The following is a 17,655-nucleotide window of genomic DNA, read 5'->3' on the forward strand; positions in this document are numbered from 1 at the left end:
CCCACGAAGCTTCTTGTATATGTATGATATGTCTCGGGTTAGAGGCACGGGAAGGTTGGCCTGTGAGCAGACCGGGCTGTGTGCGGTGGTTGTGGCGGCAGAGAGCCGTGGCCCCCAATATCGGCCGTAGCTATTTGTTGTCCTACAACACAGAAAGACCGCTAACGCACTTGTCAGGAGAAGGGCAATTGATAGGAATGACTGATGACGGTAGTGACGACATTGCGACTGGGAGCAATGCTGATCATAATTCCACTAGCATTCGTAAAGGGATATATCCGCTTCACTCCACATCGGTGTGTACGAGGCGGTTTGTTTCTTGGACTGTGATGTTCTCTGGCACTGTGTAGCATGGTCGTCGATCTGGACAAAGGGTCTGCTTCCATATCCCACACTGCCTGTGCCGCAGTATACATAAGGTATCTATAGCTATGTGCATCCGGCAGGAATATGATGAACTTGGTTGGCCGAGGGGTCGTCCGAAGTCGAGAAGTCGAGAAGTCTCTTTTTACTGCCCAGCAGCGTTACAGCTTGGCGGATGACGGAATCACGCTGTGACGAGACGATCTGGCTTCTCGATCTCGGTGTTGGTGATCGGGGGGCGATGGCATCCCGTGGGTCCTTGGATGGAGAGTGTGAGGTTTTCTTGTGAGGCAAAGATGGATTTTCTTTGACAATTGCATCTCGATTTTTCTCGTTGGCACAGTGAGAATAAATTTAGGTCAAAAATCCATCCAATGGCCAATTGGCTGGGACCACAGGCAGCCCGCAGGGACAGGGATGCTGCCAAGATGAAACGGGGTGGAAGGCGTTACAGCACCGTGGGTCGCATCCTTGGCCTTCCCTCAGTGGCTGATGCCCTGCATTTCCCCCTGCGCTAGCTCTGCACTTCCCGCTGTGTTTCGTCAGTTCCGGGTCCATCACTGCGCGTGTTCACCACAACCCACCAACGCCATGTCGTCTTGAGACGCAGGCGAACCAAGCACTTCCATTGACATTTGATGCACCAAGGAAGGTCCAATTGGCAGCGGGGAGAGGACCCTTCTTTTGTGCCCTGGTCTTGGCGTGTTTTCTGTTGGAACAATTTTCTCCCAGCAGCGGACTTGATTTCAACAACCTCGATCCCATCCTATCCTCCACTCACTCATCTCTCCTCCTACGTTAGGCTCGCTCGTCACTCATTTACTCGCTCATGCCCTCCTCCCGCCCGTCCCTAGGCAGATATCAACCTGGATGTGGAATTCCAGCCGCTCGCTCTTCTCCTAATACCTTCGTTTGATGTTGTTTGTTGTCTTAAGAATATCCACCAGTTGATGTCATCGGTGGACTGCTTTATGCATTCCTATCCCCTCACGGCAATCCCGACAATCCCGACAATCCCATTCCCATTCGCGTCTCTTTGTCCCCTGGAACCATTGCGGGTTCGAGATTGGCTTCGTTGTGTCGTACTAACACCTCAACACAACCCCACATTCCTCACGACCCAACCTTCGCTGTCCATCACACAGGTCCAAGTCTGCCACGGCTTGGAATTCTGACTGCAATATGTCATTAAGGTCACCGCTCTCCCCACGGCAGCAGGGCTTTGCGCCTCTATCAAACCAACCCAGTGCTTCAGATATGCAGGACATACCACTCCGCCAAATTCGCAGCAACGCGAGCTCGACGACGGGCGCACGCAGAGCCGACATGGAGCCCATCAGCGAGAAGAATGTGCTCTTCAACGAGGCGGTGGGCACTCCGGCCGGTAGACGACGAATCAAGAAGGACCTCATGCGCACGGGATCGAGCAACCTCAGCGAGGAGGCCTCTCTCAATGCAATGGGTCGGTTCTATAACAAGATCGTCAGCTTCTCTGTCGTCACGCGCTACCTCGTCTACATCGTTCCTGTCGCCATAATCCTCGCCATCCCCCTCTTAATCATTCCGTTCACTGGCAATACCTCTACCGAACTCGAGGGTCAGAACTTGCTCTGGTTCTTCATCTGGCTTGAGATAGCATGGCTGAGCATCTGGGTGGCAAAGCTGGTTGCGCATGTCATCCCAGTCGTCTTTATGTTCTTCTGTGGAGTGATCAGCTCGGGCACCAGGAAATACGCTACCGTTTTGCGCGCTCTTGAAATCCCGCTCTCGCTCTTCTTATGGGGACTGGCTTCGTGGCTCACCTTCAAGTTCATGCTTTCGGACAGAAACAATGGGGTCAAGTGGACAGACATCGTTCAGAGGATCTTGCTGTCACTGTTCCTTGCTTCGGCCGTCCTTCTTGCAGAGAAGGCCATTGTTCAGCTCATCAGTATCTCTTACCACCAGAGGTCGTTCGCCAACCGCATCAAGGATTCCAAGCGTGAAATCTACATCCTCGGCCTCATGTATGAGGCTTCACGCACGCTCTTCCCCATGTACTGTCAGGAGTTTGCCGACGAGGACTATATCATTAATGATAGTATCGATGTTATCCTCACCGGTGGCAGGCCGAATGGGAAAGGCGTTGCTGCTGCGCCCATGAAGCTCGTTGGAGAAGTCGGGCGATTTGGCGACAAGATCACGTCTGTCTTTGGAAATATTGCCTCCGAAATCACCGGAAAGCAAGTCTTCAACCCCAACTCAGCACACTCCATCGTCGTCGAGGCTCTCGAGAAGGTCCGAAGCTCCGAGGCCATGGCTCGCCGCATCTGGATGTCGTTTGTGGTGGAAGGAAAGGACTCGTTGTCCATGGACGACATTGTCGAGGTTATGGGACCTGCTCATCGAGAGGAAGCCGAGGAATGCTTCCACGCTATTGACGCCGATGAGAATGGTGACATCAGCCTCGACGAAATGGTCCGGAAGGTTGTCGAGATCGGAAAGGAAAGAAAGGCAATCGCCAACAGCATGAAGGATATCAGCCAAGCATTGACGGTGTTCGATAAGGTCCTGCTCTTCGTTGTTCTGATCATTGTGATTATCATCTTTTGTAAGTGCTTGGTGGAACCGATACGCTTGGTGGCTGGTGCTAACTGCAGATGTAGTGGCTGTCTTCCAAAGCAGCTTCATTGCCACTCTCACCACCGCTGGGACCACGCTGCTATCTCTGTCGTTTGTCTTTGCTGTCACAACACAGGAATTCTTGGGTTCCTGCATTTTCCTCTTCGTCAAGCACCCTTACGACGTCGGCGACCGTGTCGACATCCAGGGACCTGAGAAGCAGCAGCTCATTGTCGAGAAGATCTCGCTGCTCTACACCGTCTTCACCCGTATCGACAAGATGCAAGTCGTCCAGGTGCCCAACATCGCCCTCAACAATCTGTGGGTTGAGAACGTTACCAGAAGCAAGGCCATGAAGGAAGTGATTGATGTCAATGTCTCATTTGACACATCATTCGAGGACATTGAACTGCTGCGTGCCGAGATGGAGAAGTTTGTGCGCTCGCCCGAGAACAGCCGCGATTTCCAGCCTGATATCGGCATCGGCGTTGGTGGTATTGGTGACCTTGACAAGTTGACGCTTAAGGTTGCGATCAAACACAAGTCCAACTGGCACAACGACACCGTCCGCGCTACCCGTCGCTCCAAGTTTATGTGCGCCCTCACTTTGGCGCTCAAGAAGGTACCAATCTATGCTCCTGGCGGCGGTGGTGAGGCTCTGGGTGGTCCCAAGAACCCAGCATACAGCGTCGCTGTGACGGACGAGTATGCCATCTCTGCTCGTGCCCAGGCCGATAAGGAGAAGGAAGCGAAGAGAATGGATTACGCGGATCCAGAGAAGCAAGCCGAGAATGCTAGTGAGCAAAAGGCAGCCGACCATTTCAACACGACTAATCCCGCTGTGGACGCTCTTGATGACTGGGGCTACGAAGAGACCCTTAGTGGCCGGGACGCTTCTACCGTCCGCCCTAGCACCTCTAACGGACCTAGTTCACGATCCGAGCTCCTTCTTGGTACCCGCGAATCTCAGCGTGGTCGTCGCAGGGCGGGCGAGACAGTGCCCATGACTCTCGGCGACGCCAGCACGCCTGGGGTCCAGCTCACCAGGGCCCCCACAACAAGTACCCGTGGTGGCCCGTCCTTTGACGTGGAGAGACAAGCGGGCGTAGATGCTCCTGCCGGCTCTCCATACACCACCTGGACCGCCTACAACTCACAGACTGGACAACAGCAAGGCGTTTCTCAGCCATATTCCCCTCCGCAACAATCCGCGAATCTGACCGTTCAAGCACCACCACGCCCTGGGCAAAGTCCAGCTGGTGCTAGGCCAAGAGGCGCCAGCGTCAGCAACCGCCCCCAGGCTCCGACAGGTGATGGAAGGCCCCTTAGCGGAGGACAATCCAGCGGTGGACCTCCTCCCCCTCCAAGTGCGCCTGGTCCGTCGTCAGCTAGATACTAGGCGGGGCTGCCGGGGACACCAATGGTGTATCCTGTAGGCACGACTACCACCACGATTCACGAGGAAACAAGTAGTCAAAAGGAGAACGACCAAAGCACCAGCAAGGCGGACATTAGCAATAATGACAACGGAACCACCACACAGTAAATATCAGAAAGTAGGGATTGGTTGATAAAAACAAGTCTTGGGACAGTCGGCAAGGTCGGGGTTCAGTAAAGCAACGGTGACGGCGTTTTTTCTTTGGGTGATTGTAATGATGGATGAGTATGAGACGGGACACGCCGAACATATTACTCGCTTCAGCCAACAAAAAAATTTTCGGTTGTTCAGCAACAATCCTTTTTCTTCTCTGGGGAAGGTTGGGGGAAGTAAAAAAGGGTGAGCCAGAGCGGCAATACCCCGCCAATATATGCATGCATGCACGGCATTGGGTTTGCATTTTCTCTTTTTTTGTCATCACTCGCATACATAGATGTACATTGCATTCTGGCCTGACCGCAAGGATTGGAGTGTGTAGAGATTAGAGGACACAGTAGTTTTTCTATGGTTTGTAGTACTTTGGTAGTAGAGATTGCTTACTATGTATGGTTAAGGTGAATAGATATTTTGAAGAGCGTGTGAGGTGTTTGTTTGAAGTGTGAAGGTGAGCAATGTTGAAGAAGCTGGGGTTAGAGTTAGTCGTCAGGGCCTGTCACGTCTCTGGCAGCATGATTTGATGTGATACCTGTTGTGCACTATGCCTAGCTCTCTCGTGACGCCTTGGAAATAGGAGATGGGAGGGGTATAACAGTTTTACAGATGCCACCAACTCTTCTCCCCACCCATGAGAACACTTGACAAGTAAACTATGACCTGAGTTCAGTCCCTGTTAAATATTTTTCAGGTCTTCTGATACCTTTTGGGCCCGTTAACGATCTTGACTATCTTTTTAAGCCTCTTTGCTTTTTAAGAACTTGTTTGAGGCGTATCAGTAGTTTTTCAAGCCTTACTAGTTGTCATTTCATGCCCATGGATCGTTTTTGAAGGCCTACTCGATATCCTGCATGGCCTACTCAGCATTTCAAGAGGAGTCGCTTACATAGTCAATATGCGCCGACTCTAATTTAGAGTGTTTATCATTGGTAACAACGTGCCGTGCATACCGTCTTTCAAAGATTAGAAGAGCCCTCTGGGAAGACCGGAGAGGGCCCCCACGAACATGAGAGAGATGTTGGAATGGTACACCGGCAATTTTTGACAACTGGCTACCTGTCCGGGATGAGCATCATTGAAGGCACGGATCTGTCAGTCTATAGCTAACAGCTGAGTATGCACTTCTTCAACAGACATGCTCCACCTCCTGCTTCTTCCCATCACCATCCCCCAGCTCCGTCTTCAGCACCCGCCCAAACTGCTCCAACAACACCTCGAAGCAGACCTTGGTGATGGCAGGGTCATATCTTCCCTTGCTGAGCTCGTCCCGGATAAACGCGTGCTGCGCCCAGGCGAACTCATGGAAGCTAAAGACTACCCCGGCCTCGCGAAGCTTTTGGCGAATGAGATCACGACCGGCGTCGGGAACGTGGGTGTCTTTGATGCCAAAGATCATGGAGACCTCACCGGTAATACGGGAGAGGAGGTCGAGTGTGTGGTTGGAGTCCGGAGGGGCAGTGGAGGAGGTATTGGCGCCGGAGTTGGGGCCTAAGGTACGGGCATGGACATCGGTGGCGAAGTAGCATACTGTGGAAGAGATCTTGGGGTGAAGCTGGAGGCGGAAGAGGTTTGTGTTAGAAGACAGTGGTAGGGGGGTGGTGAGGGGGGGTATCGTACAGCTGCCCGGAGAGCCAGATGCCCTCCCAAGCACATGCCTGTTGCGCCTAGACGGCCAGTGCATGTTGGGAGTGACAAGAGGTAGGAGACAGTCTGGGTGACGTCTTCATCGTAGGATTCAAGGGTCTGTTTGATACATTACTGGTGAGCGTCATTATTTCAGGACTGTGATGGTGGTGCTGGCTACACCCAAAGCCCCAGCCAGTTGGGCTCCAATACGACATGGACACCCTGTCGACCCGCGCACCTTGAGGCTACTCCAATGAATGACACCATCAGAGCTTCAGCTGGGAGCTTTGGCCTCCCAGCAGAGGCTTGAGCTTTAGTCGAAGCTATGACAGGGAGTATCCATGCAGAAGAGCAAATCACCGACCTTTGTGATTTTCCACTTGTTCCCTTGATCCGTTCCGGGGACGTCATAGGCAAGAGGCTCAGGGCCAGTAAAGTCGTGGTAGCTGCTGGGAGCAGCGATGATGTAGCCCTGGCCAGCGATTTGTCTGGCGAAGCGAGCAACAGGGCCGGTGACTGTGACGACGTCAATTTCGTTGGGCTTCTTTATGGAGAGCATGAGGGATGGTGTCACTGACCCTGATAGATCTCACTGAAGAGAACAACTCCTGGGAAGCGACTACACGTTGATAACTTGGTAAGACCGTGATACAAGAGACCCCTATTGCGAGGGCGAGGTGAAGGTGGGTTCGGGCTCACGCATTTGGGTATCCAGGAATGGTAGGATGAAATAGAAATATTCCTTCCACCTCAGTTAGCTAACTGCTATAATATTGGCTGTAAGAGCTCACCAACTCATCGATGTTGTCTTGCCATTGGCAGTCGTTTGCACGTCGGCATGGCTCTCTTTGATCAACATGTTGACGTTGTTGAAGGGTCGGTGACTTAGGATTCAGAAGCAGCTCTACGTTCTGCACAGTAGCAAGTTCGATTTTAGAAGAGATCTTCTTTTTGTTGACAAGGTGGTGGTTTGAAACCGTCAAAGCTCCCTCACGCTCAGTCTGAACCTCAAAGCTCCCCCGCCAGTTTGATTACTGCTGTAGTGAGGGGCAGAGGGGTAGCTTCTTATCAGCTTATCGGATCATGACATAATCATCTCGAAAATGAGAAAAAAGGTATCGACATCAGCCAACTGTCAGATTGAAAAGGTAGACAGTTAGTCATACGGCAATTGTTAGACGAGGCAGATACCCGGCCTGTTGGCAATTGTGTATTCAACGCCGCATTAGGCGCCAGGGCAGAATGGAGAAGAGGGAGAAAAAGGGGTGGCAAGTTAATGGGGTGGATTGCATGACTGTTAGCAGGAAACCTCAAAGTAGGCGGGGATGGTGGCGACGGCATGTTGACGGTGCCACCGAGGTAGGCCTCAGCGGTGTCACGCATCTTGGTGAGGACCATGGAGGAGATCTCCTCAGGGATGAAGACCTTGGCCTCGCTTGTTGAATGCTCAGTGACAAGCAAGTCTTTTCTGACCTTCAACGCCCCTCTTCTCTGGGAGACGAATCCCTCCTATATTTTCAATGGGCAAAGAAGAGTAGTGGTCTCCAGTGAGGTATCGTACTAACAGTCATTCCAAATCTGATGTGTCTGGCTCATGGGTCTTATTACTATCTGACCGCCATCCATTCTGCCCAACTGACGAACGACGGAATTTCCCCTTCAGAATAGCTGCTCTCATTTTCATCGAGTCGTGTACTAAGCTGACTTGAAGCTGGAATACAAAGGGAGATAGCTCCATCTCGTCATTGTGAGTCCACTGGGACGGACAGATGACGGAAGAGAGAACCGAGCTTCATTGGACAGTCAGTGGTCTGATATTCCGATGCCACTGTCCCGCTGGCCTTATAAAGCCCCAATGTCGGTACAGATGGTGATAACAAAAAGGAAAAGATTTGTGTCGTCGAAGCCACAAGAAAGCAGGTGGTCTCTGCCATTGCCTTCGTAATATTCTGATGGAGTTTCGTTGCTGATATTTTTTGGTGGTTGCATGTTTTGCCCCGTCAGTCTGGACATCCCATTTAGAGGTTCGAGATGTGTGTACCTTATGTACTGTACCTTGCTTGAGAGCTTGGCAGTGCCCAAGATCGGGAACACCTTGAGAGTAGTATTGTGCATCTGTCTGTTATGACTGGCGGTCAGCAACATGCCCGAATGGAATGATGCAAAGCATCGTGATCGCACTGAGACTGTTGCTATGTATGTTGGGCATCTCTCGGTCCAACCATGCGGCAGGTGTAAAGGTGACTGCGGTTCTATGGCCTGTGGTGATGCATTAATGGTATGAGCAGTCTATTAGGAAAAACAGCTTCCATCAACCTCGGGACAATTCAAGCAGTTTTCTGGAACCTCTCAGTGAATGTTGATCACGCAGCAGAGTTTGACATGGGGCGAAATCTAGTGCTTGGCATGTAGCTGTGGCATTGGTGTGTTGGATGCGTCAGTTCCCCATTACGCAAAACCTCAGCTTGAGGGTGTACAGACGGTCAAAGCCCACTGTTTGTTCATCCACGGAGCTACTCCGCAGTTTCTTTCCTGGGGAAGACATTTCCAGGTGTGTCTATGGGGTAAACAGCCGGGGGTCGGCATGTGGCATGGAAAAGCAGCGAAGAAAGAGATCTGGGAATAGCCAAACCTCCCGTCGGGTAGGCAGCCGATGGAACTGAGCATCGAGCACGGCGAGGCTTGGGTTTGGCACTCAACGAGCTCTCAAAGGAGGCGCTGGGTTGTTCCATGAAGCGTGTGGGCGTTTCTAGTCCAATCGATTGAGCTCCTTTCGTGCAGCTGCTGGAACCCCACTTGGGCCTTCTGGCGATTTCCACAGGGTTCCGTGAGCTTCGTCTGCAAAGTGACGCGGGGCTTTTAAACCTGCCTTTTGTGCCCCTCCTCCTCCTGCTCTTTCCCATTCTTCATCACACAAACTCAAAAAACTCTACTTCTCTTCCTTCTACGCTGCTTTTTCTTCCCACCAGATCTCGGGAATACTACGACGAATCTACTACTCTTCAATACCCCCATACCAGAACCCGTTGTAGAAAGCAAATCACACAGCAGTCAAGATGGCTCCCGCTGTCGGTATCGACTTGGGTACGACGTACTCTTGCGTCGGTGTCTTCCGTGAGGATCGGTAGGTTCTTGCCCTCCCCCTTCATCGACATCGTCGAGTCGCTGTTTGCAGTCGCTCTGTTCGGTCGTGGCCAGGCTGAGAGGGTTGTTCTTCGACTTCCCTGCCAGCCTCGCCATCGATCGATTGGACGGTTGCACGGCATCAGCCTTGTTAGTCCCGACAGCCTGCTAACCACCCCTCACAGGTGCGAAATCATTGCCAACGACCAGGGTAACAGAACCACTCCCTCTTTCGTTGCTTTTACCGATACCGAGCGTCTTATTGGAGATGCCGCCAAGAACCAGGTCGCCATGAACCCCATCAACACAGTCTTCGACGCCAAGCGTCTCATTGGTCGCAAGTTCACCGACGCTGAGGTCCAGGCCGACATGAAGCACTTCCCCTTCAAGATCATTGAGCGTGGCGGCAAGCCCGTCATCCAGGTCGAGTTCAAGGGCGAAACCAAGGTCTTCACCCCTGAGGAGATCTCCTCCATGGTCCTCACTAAGATGCGTGAGACCGCCGAGGCCTACCTCGGTGGCACCGTCAACAATGCCGTCGTCACCGTCCCCGCCTACTTCAACGACTCTCAGCGTCAGGCTACCAAGGACGCCGGTCTCATTGCTGGCCTCAATGTCCTTCGCATCATCAACGAGCCCACTGCCGCTGCCATTGCTTATGGTCTTGACAAGAAGATTGAGGGCGAGCGCAACGTCCTCATCTTCGACTTGGGCGGTGGTACCTTCGATGTCTCTCTCCTCACCATTGAGGAGGGTATCTTTGAGGTCAAGTCCACTGCTGGTGACACCCATTTGGGAGGTAAGTCACATCCTCTTGAGTCAACAACATGCATATACTAACTAAGAATTAGGTGAGGACTTCGACAACAGACTTGTAAATCATTTCTGCTCTGAGTTCAAGCGCAAGCACAAGAAGTACGTGAAGCCCGTTTTTTATTTGGTGATGTTTTCATTTTGCTGACTTTTTCTTTTTAAGGGATCTTTCCGGCAACCCCCGTGCCCTGCGCCGTCTCCGCACGGCCTGCGAGCGTGCCAAGCGTACCCTCTCCTCCAGCGCACAGACCTCCATTGAGATCGACTCTCTCTACGAGGGTATCGATTTCTACACCTCCATCACCCGTGCCCGCTTCGAAGAGTTGTGCCAGGATCTTTTCCGCTCTACCCTCCAGCCCGTCGACCGCGTCCTTACCGATGCCAAGATCGACAAGTCCCAGGTCCACGAGATCGTCCTCGTCGGTGGCTCCACCCGTATTCCCCGCATCCAGAAGCTTATCACCGACTACTTCAATGGCAAGGAGCCCAACAAGTCCATCAACCCCGATGAGGCTGTTGCCTATGGTGCCGCCGTCCAGGCCGCCATTCTCTCCGGTGACACTTCCTCCAAGTCCACCAACGAGATCTTGCTTCTCGATGTTGCCCCTTTGTCCCTCGGTATCGAGACCGCTGGTGGTATGATGACCAAGCTCATTCCCCGCAACACCACCATTCCCACCAAGAAGTCTGAGGTCTTCTCTACCTTCTCCGACAACCAGCCTGGTGTGCTTATCCAGGTCTACGAGGGTGAGCGGCAGCGCACCAAGGACAACAACTTGCTCGGCAAGTTCGAGCTTACTGGCATTCCCCCCGCTCCCCGTGGTATTCCCCAGATTGAGGTTACCTTCGATCTTGATGCCAACGGAATCATGAACGTCTCTGCCCTTGAGAAGGGCACTGGCAAGACCAACCAAATTGTCATCACCAACGACAAGGGTCGTCTCTCCAAGGAGGACATTGAGCGCATGCTTGCTGAGGCTGAGAAGTTCAAGGAGGAGGATGAGGCTGAGGGTGCCCGTGTCGCTGCCAAGAACGGCCTTGAGTCGTATGCCTACTCCCTGCGTAACACTCTCTCCGACCCCAAGGTCGATGAGAAGCTTGACGCCTCCGACAAGGAGACTCTCAAGACCGAGATTGACAAGATCGTCGCTTGGCTCGATGAGTCTCAGCAGGCTACCAAGGAGGAGTACGAGGATCGCCAGAAGGAGTTGGAGGGTGTTGCCAACCCCATCATGATGAAGTTCTACGGTGCTGGCGGTGCTCCCCCTGGTGGCATGCCCGGCGGTGCTCCTGGCGGTTTCCCCGGTGGTGCCGGTGGCCCTGGTGCCACCCACGATGACGGCCCCACCGTCGAGGAGGTCGACTAAATCAGTTGATCACTTCATGGAAGGATTTCGGAGTTTCTGCTTTTTTCTCATGCGCTAGATTGGAGCCGCGTCACTGGGATGTGGTCTGGTTCGGGTTAACACCTAGATCTGGTTTGCTTTTCCGTCATGATCATGATAAACGGGGGAAAAGTTATAGGAGGCTGCATGGCTTGTATTTTAATGATTCCCACATTTCCTTGTAATGAACAAAGGAATATTTCGTTGTTATGTCTTAGTTCCCCATTGTGAATGCTTTGTGATATGTCTTCTTTGCAATTCAGTGCCATCAAAGCAAGCCCAACGAGCATTTACCGGTGATATGAGGGCTTCGAACATCCTTCATATGCCTCGAGATGTTGTTTTGAGGTGTAAAATCAAAGTAAACAGGCCTGTTGAGATAGTTGAGAAGCCTTTATTTTAATTCAAAGGCCTGCCACCATGGTTAGGAGGCTTATCTTACTGTCTAAATGCGCCTTTCTACAACCTCAAATGGCATACGATATATATTTTTCGACAATAAAAGATAGTGAGCAGGCCTCTAATGTATTTGCAGAGACATGTAGACTACCATTAAAGGCCATCAAGATATTTTAAAAGGTATATAAGACATACTTCAAGGTATGTTGACTATCTTTTCAAGTATCCGGATTTTCTTTTAAGACCTTTGTATAGTACTTCAAGGCATCTTGACTATCTTTAAAGGCTTTCATCTTACCTTTAAAGGTATCTACGCTATCATTTAAGGTATTCAGACTATCTTCAAAGGCGTATAAACCATCTTTTAAGTGCTTTGGATGGTGGTTTCGGGCCTTTGGATGATGGCTTCAGGCCTTTGGATTATGCTTGAACGTGTTTAGATACTCTTTTGAGGCCTTTGAATGATACTCTCGAGGCCTTCAGATTTCTTTCCAAGCTTTTGGATTATATATAAAGGTATATAGACCATCTTATACAGCCTTAGCTTCATGCTATAAGGCCTTTCGGTGTTACCTTAACTCCTAGATTAATGTTGTTGGGCCCTCATGTGTTTCTTTGTCGAGTTAGGTAATCATGCAAGTTTCACATTTCGACAAGAGCCCAGTATCCCTTTCCTCATCATGTTTCTACCAAGTCAATTCCCTACAGACTCGTCGGAAGGGGCACTCTAACTCCTGCTTTTTCCTAGGGCCGGGACTTGAAAAAAAGACTGGTGACTGTCTAACTGGTATATTAATTCTTTCCAGGCTGCTGATATGGGTTCCTGGGACTGTTGAGCTGTTATAAACATGTCTAGTTCACAAGTCCATGCATGTCCATATAGATGTCTGTTGTGGGACAGCTGAAATGCCAGCCAGTAGTCTTTGGAAGATCATGCCCGGAATTTTAAAGAATCTGGAAGCAGGCTGTTATGGTAATCATGCTATAACCCCCCCTCCTCGCCTACTGTCATTCTACCTATCACAATATTCCTAAGACTTCCACCGTAGGATCTCACACTAGACAACTTCAGAAATTTCACACGGCCCATGTGTTCGCCTCATTCCCTTTGCTCTCTCCTCCAACAGATGAGCCTTATAAAAAGTTGATAGGCTACAATTTTCCAATTGTCAATTCCCGTACTTATGCTGCCATGACAGTGAAGTGAAGTTACCTGTTGGAGTCTGCCCTTGTTGGCCTCTTCCGCTCTATCGAACCGCAGGTGGGTCTTGTTTCCAGTCTGTACCACCAAAGCCGTCAATTCTTCGTGTTGTCTGATCGATATATGATTCGCGGCAGTTTGCATCTCAGACGTTCTTGTCATGTTGGTCAGGAACTCTCCTGCCAATTCTGCAATGCCCATCTCTAGAGGAGCCGGAGCAGTTCGAAGCCTGGTCTTCGTTTTAGTTTTGGTTATCGGTGAATCGAGCCGAAAGCCTTGGTTAACCACTGAAAAGTGATGATGGCTATTCTCATGGAGCCAAAGACCTACAGATGTCTTGGTAAAGCTGTCTTCCTTCCCCCTGCAGTTCAGTACCCTTCACAAGGGCATACCCTTCCTCAACCACCCGGATGTTACCAATCTCTGACCGTCTCAGTCAACACAGCTAGCGGCTATGGGCCGGGTCAGCACCGGGCCCTGCCGCTACAGCAGTGGCCGCCGCAGCTTGGGTTGAAGACCTGGGTGTGATGGGTCTCTGTTCTGACTCATTTCAGTTTTGAATATGCCCGTTAACCATCATCTGTATCAAGTTATTATAGGAAGTAGGTGCTTCCCATGTCCAAGCCAGCGGTCGTCCCAGCTTGGGCCGTTTTCCAAATCAGCACCGCCTGGAAAGAAGATTGATGCTGCTGAAAAACGAAACCAGCACCGTCTACAAACAAATCAGCATCGCCTACGAGCGAAAAAAGAAGCGTGTGGAAACGTAGCAACCCGTCTATAGAAAGGTAGGCGGGCCCGCAGTAACACAGGAGGCTTGATTGAGCATATCCTGGATGTCTCGATCCCCGGTAGAGATGAATGCGGCCAGCGGGTTTGGGTTAGGGGCCCGGCCGGCGCTGAATTTGCGAGACTTCTCTTCTTTCTGTTCGTTCTTCTTCTTTTGGTCTTGCTTTTGTTGTTTTTATTATTGGGGACTCGAGACGGGTCTGAGGGGGGGGATCTTGCCCACCGGAGGGTGAGCTTGAAGCCGGGAAGCCAGAGGCCGTCAATTGTATTGTTCGTATTTGCTTGATTGGTTTGAAGGTTCAAGTAAGATAAAGTAATTTTTTTAGGCGACCTTTCGAGCAACTTTTAGAGCGAAAGGGGGAAAAGAAAGGAAATGTAGAGTCGCAGCTTTGGAACAAAAACAATCTACTACTTAGCTCATTTCGCTGGCCCAAGCTCCCTTGTGACTTTGAGTATCAAATGCCAGGCCTCAGGCACAACATGTAGACAATAAACACTATTATGATAGGTTTATTCCCTACTCTCACCCCAGGACAGGTTTACCAGCTTCAACCATGACCTCTAACTTTCTAACATTCAATCCAATCTATCCTAAACTGAACCGATCCTAAAACTCCATCGCCTCCCCCTGCTGCTGCTGCCCTCCTTGTCCCAGCCAACTCCCTCCCCTAACCCACTCCACAACCTCAAACCCAAGCCTCCTCTCAATCTTCTCATCAACCACAACCTGCTGCTGCTCCCCCTGACTACTGCTCCCCCCCTCCTGAGACATCAAAACAGGAATCTTGACCGCAATCAACCCCCCAGCCTTGATCTCCACACCTCCCCCCTGTTGCTGCTGCTCCTTCGGCGAGAAGTTCGACGACTGATGCTGCTGCTGATGCTGCTGCTGATAAATCCCCTTGACATAAACCACCAAATCCGCCCCAGCAACGCCCCTCCAAAGCGTAGCCATCCACTGCCAGTGATCCACCGGCGCATATGAATCACTAATGGGTGTTTGACAAGCAAACTTATCCGACAGCGTCAAGCTAAACCCGCTAGGAAGAAGCGCGATGGGCACCTTTGGGGATGACGCATGACTAGGCAGAGGATGCCGGTGTCGAGGGGTGGGCGTCATCGACTCGGTATCCGACGAGGGGTGGCTCGCCGACGGGGAGGAGCCCTGCGGGGAAGTGACAAACGAGACAATCTCGTTCGATTTGGCGTGCCACTTTGTGATGGTGCGGAGGTATGTCTCGAACGGGCTAGAGTCGGATGGTTGGCGGAACGGAACCGGCGTTGTGCTACCGGCTCTGGAGCCGAGGACGACCTTGGAGCTGCTGGCGTTGCTTTCCCTGCTGGAGAAGCTACCGGTTCGCTCTTTTGTTGTCCCGTCGTCGGACGATTCGTCATCGGCGGCGTTCCATGTCATGATATCCCAGTTCTCGCCTCTTTCCTGGCGCAGGGCACGCTCGATGACACCGCCTACAAGCTTCATCAAAGACAGATCAACCCCTTCCACAGCAATTATAGGGCCTCGCCTCTTCTTCCGAGTTCTCTGGGTATCTGAACCCAAAGGAGGAGAAATTCGTTCCAGAACTCGGAGCTTGTTGATGTATGAAATGGACATTACCATCGCTTCCACGCTGTGTCGGGCGGCTTCCTCCTCCTTGGAGTCTTGACGGGTGTTGCTTTGGGGACCAGAAAAGGCAGAAGGTGGGTGGGAAGAATAGAATGCGGTTTTAGTGCTGGAAGGGTAGGCACTTCCAATTTCGGACTCATTGTCTGGGGAGGTTGGAATTCGAGAAGTAGAAGGATTACTCGTTGAAGTCGACAGATGGAGGGGAGGCAGGCGGAGGGACTCGTCAAACTCACCACCAGTTGGAGGTTGGGAAGCACCGCCGGAGAGAACAGACGACAATGAGCCCGTGCGTTGCTGTTGGGATTGGTGTAGGTATGTTTGATGTTGTGGTGGCGGTGGCGGGTATTGGTGTGAAGGAGGGCCGTACGGAGATGACATGGACAACAACAAACTTGGGGCTCTGGGAACGGGTGGAGGAGCCATACTACCCGTGATGCTACCTCCTGACAGTGGGCTCGGTCCTGGGCTGACACGAGCAAGCATGGAAGATGGACCCGGCAGTTGCGGAGGCCCGTAACCCGGTGTGGGCGAACTACTCATGCTCATCGAAGCTCGAGACACAGACCCCCTGGGAGGCCCGGGGTATGAATGAGGTAGTGGAGGAGGGGGTGATGGTAGGGAATGGTAGTTTTGGTAGCTTCCTGCTGCATTGTACCTCCTACGCTTGGCTTCCGACGGAGAATAAGCATCCTCGTAGTGTTCACGAATATCGTACAGGTTGGCACCACTTCCTTGTGGTCCCCATTGAGGTCGAGCGGCTCCTCTTGCCGAAGCAGGCGTCGGTGGAGGTTGCTGGTGGCGAGGGTAGCCCGGAGGTGGTGTATGGCCTCCTCCGCCTGGAAAAGGGGGCTGTTTCGCCGCCGTGGGAGTCATGAATGGCGTAGATGGTGTTCTCGGAGTGGCAATGTATCTTCCTCCACAGTTTGGACACTTGTGTGGATCTTGCCCTGGCGCAGTTGTTCTACCTGATGGAGCACCACTCTTGTTTCCTCTTCTCGGCTGATATCGATAGCCTGGAAACTGTGTCTGATGCCGCAGCTTTTCCGCCTCTGCCAGCTCTTTCCACCTGTTTTTGGACTCTTCTGGCTCAGCCTTCCAGTTCTCGCCAATGATCTTGGAAATATCCGGGTTGGCGAGACCAGGATTTTGTTGAACAATCGTCGCTTGATGGGCTTGGCGATAGAGTATAAAAGCTGACCACAGCCCGAAATCAGCGATCAACTTATAGCAAAGGCACAAAAAAAAAATAAAAACATACCGTTTCTTGGTCTTGGAATCTTCAGTGGAGGTGCGCAAAGACAGACAAGATCCTGTCCAGAACCGTTGTCCTCTGGAACACGGTCACCGTGAAAAGAACTGGGATTGCTTGTAGGTGTCTGAAGGGTCAAGCTTTCGATCCGTGAATGGTTGTTGGCTTCCTCCGTGTTAATGGACGCCGCTCGCTTTCTAGTTATTGGCCCGCTGCCGAGCTGAAAAATATGCCCGTGCGAAGAGGAAGAAAAAGAAGAAGAGCCACGAGTAGAATGGGCAGGGCCAGAGGGTAAAAGAGGAGCTGAGGTCACAATGTGAGTGTCTTGTCTTGTCGATGTGGCCCTTGCAGCCGGTATTGATGCTGACTCTCCGCCTCCGACGGCTGTTCTTATGGACGAAGATGTGGACGGTGTGCTTCCCCCTCCTGCCAACATCGCAGCAGACATGGCTGAGCGGGTTAAAGGGCCAGTCTGCTGCTGCTGATGTGGTTGCTGCTGTTGCTGCTGCTGTGAGAACGAAGGTATTACTTCTGTCATTTTTCCTCGTCCTTTTCCCATCGGGCTGATTAGCGTCTCGAGCTCTCTGAAAAAAAAAAAAGGGAAAGAAGGAAAAGACCAGAAAAAGCTTTGTGTTGAGTAAGACAACAAACGGATTAGAGGGGAAGACTGGTAGGGAGTGGAGGGGCCTACAGCCAGAAAGACTAGTCCGCAGATTGATCCAGTCTATCGGGACGCACAATCTCCCACCTCTCCTCTCTCTCCTCACCGGGCACCCCTACTCCTGGATATGGCGTTTGACCTGTCTCTCCACCTCCACCTGGGAGACGAAGCCTGAGGTAAGCTGGGCTGGGCTGGACAGGACAGGGCAGGGCCGGGTCTGACGAGGTGTATGA

The 17,655-nt window shown here is 51.8% G+C and overlaps 4 protein-coding genes across 4 annotated transcripts; 2 read left to right on the forward strand and 2 right to left on the reverse strand.

The window, feature by feature from the left end:
- Positions 1-955: 955 nt before the first annotated feature.
- Positions 956-4,979, forward strand: QC763_604080 (uncharacterized protein). Its single transcript, XM_062914251.1, has 2 exons — positions 956-2,953; positions 3,009-4,979. The coding sequence occupies exons 1-2, from the start codon at positions 1,546-1,548 to the stop codon at positions 4,361-4,363; spliced, it is 2,763 nt and encodes a 920-aa protein (XP_062762478.1). The 5' UTR covers positions 956-1,545; the 3' UTR covers positions 4,364-4,979.
- Positions 4,980-5,504: 525 nt separating this feature from the next.
- Positions 5,505-7,378, reverse strand: QC763_604090 (uncharacterized protein). The gene is made up of 6 exons (XM_062914252.1): positions 6,977-7,378; positions 6,881-6,923; positions 6,760-6,800; positions 6,546-6,697; positions 6,173-6,298; positions 5,505-6,107 (listed from the first exon to the last, which is right to left on the reverse strand). The coding sequence occupies exons 1-6, from the start codon at positions 7,038-7,040 to the stop codon at positions 5,682-5,684; spliced, it is 852 nt and encodes a 283-aa protein (XP_062762479.1). The 5' UTR covers positions 7,041-7,378; the 3' UTR covers positions 5,505-5,681.
- Positions 7,379-8,742: 1,364 nt separating this feature from the next.
- Positions 8,743-11,484, forward strand: SSA2 (Hsp70 chaperone; the record flags this gene model as incomplete). Its single annotated transcript, XM_062914253.1, has 4 exons — positions 8,743-9,305; positions 9,490-10,103; positions 10,156-10,223; positions 10,282-11,484. The coding sequence occupies exons 1-4, from the start codon at positions 9,238-9,240 to the stop codon at positions 11,482-11,484; spliced, it is 1,953 nt and encodes a 650-aa protein (XP_062762480.1). The 5' UTR covers positions 8,743-9,237.
- A 3,011-nt stretch (positions 11,485-14,495) lies between these two features.
- Positions 14,496-17,299, reverse strand: RFG1 (slightly ste11-like protein; the record flags this gene model as incomplete). The annotated part of the gene is made up of 2 exons (XM_062914254.1): positions 14,496-16,705; positions 16,771-17,299. The coding sequence occupies 2 exons, from the start codon at positions 17,297-17,299 to the stop codon at positions 14,496-14,498; spliced, it is 2,739 nt and encodes a 912-aa protein (XP_062762481.1).
- Between the last annotated feature and the right edge of the window lie 356 nt (positions 17,300-17,655).

The sequence above is a fragment of the Podospora pseudopauciseta genome, chromosome 6 (assembly GCF_035222475.1).
Source record: "Podospora pseudopauciseta strain CBS 411.78 chromosome 6, whole genome shotgun sequence".
NCBI classification, from domain to species: domain Eukaryota; kingdom Fungi; phylum Ascomycota; class Sordariomycetes; order Sordariales; family Podosporaceae; genus Podospora; species Podospora pseudopauciseta.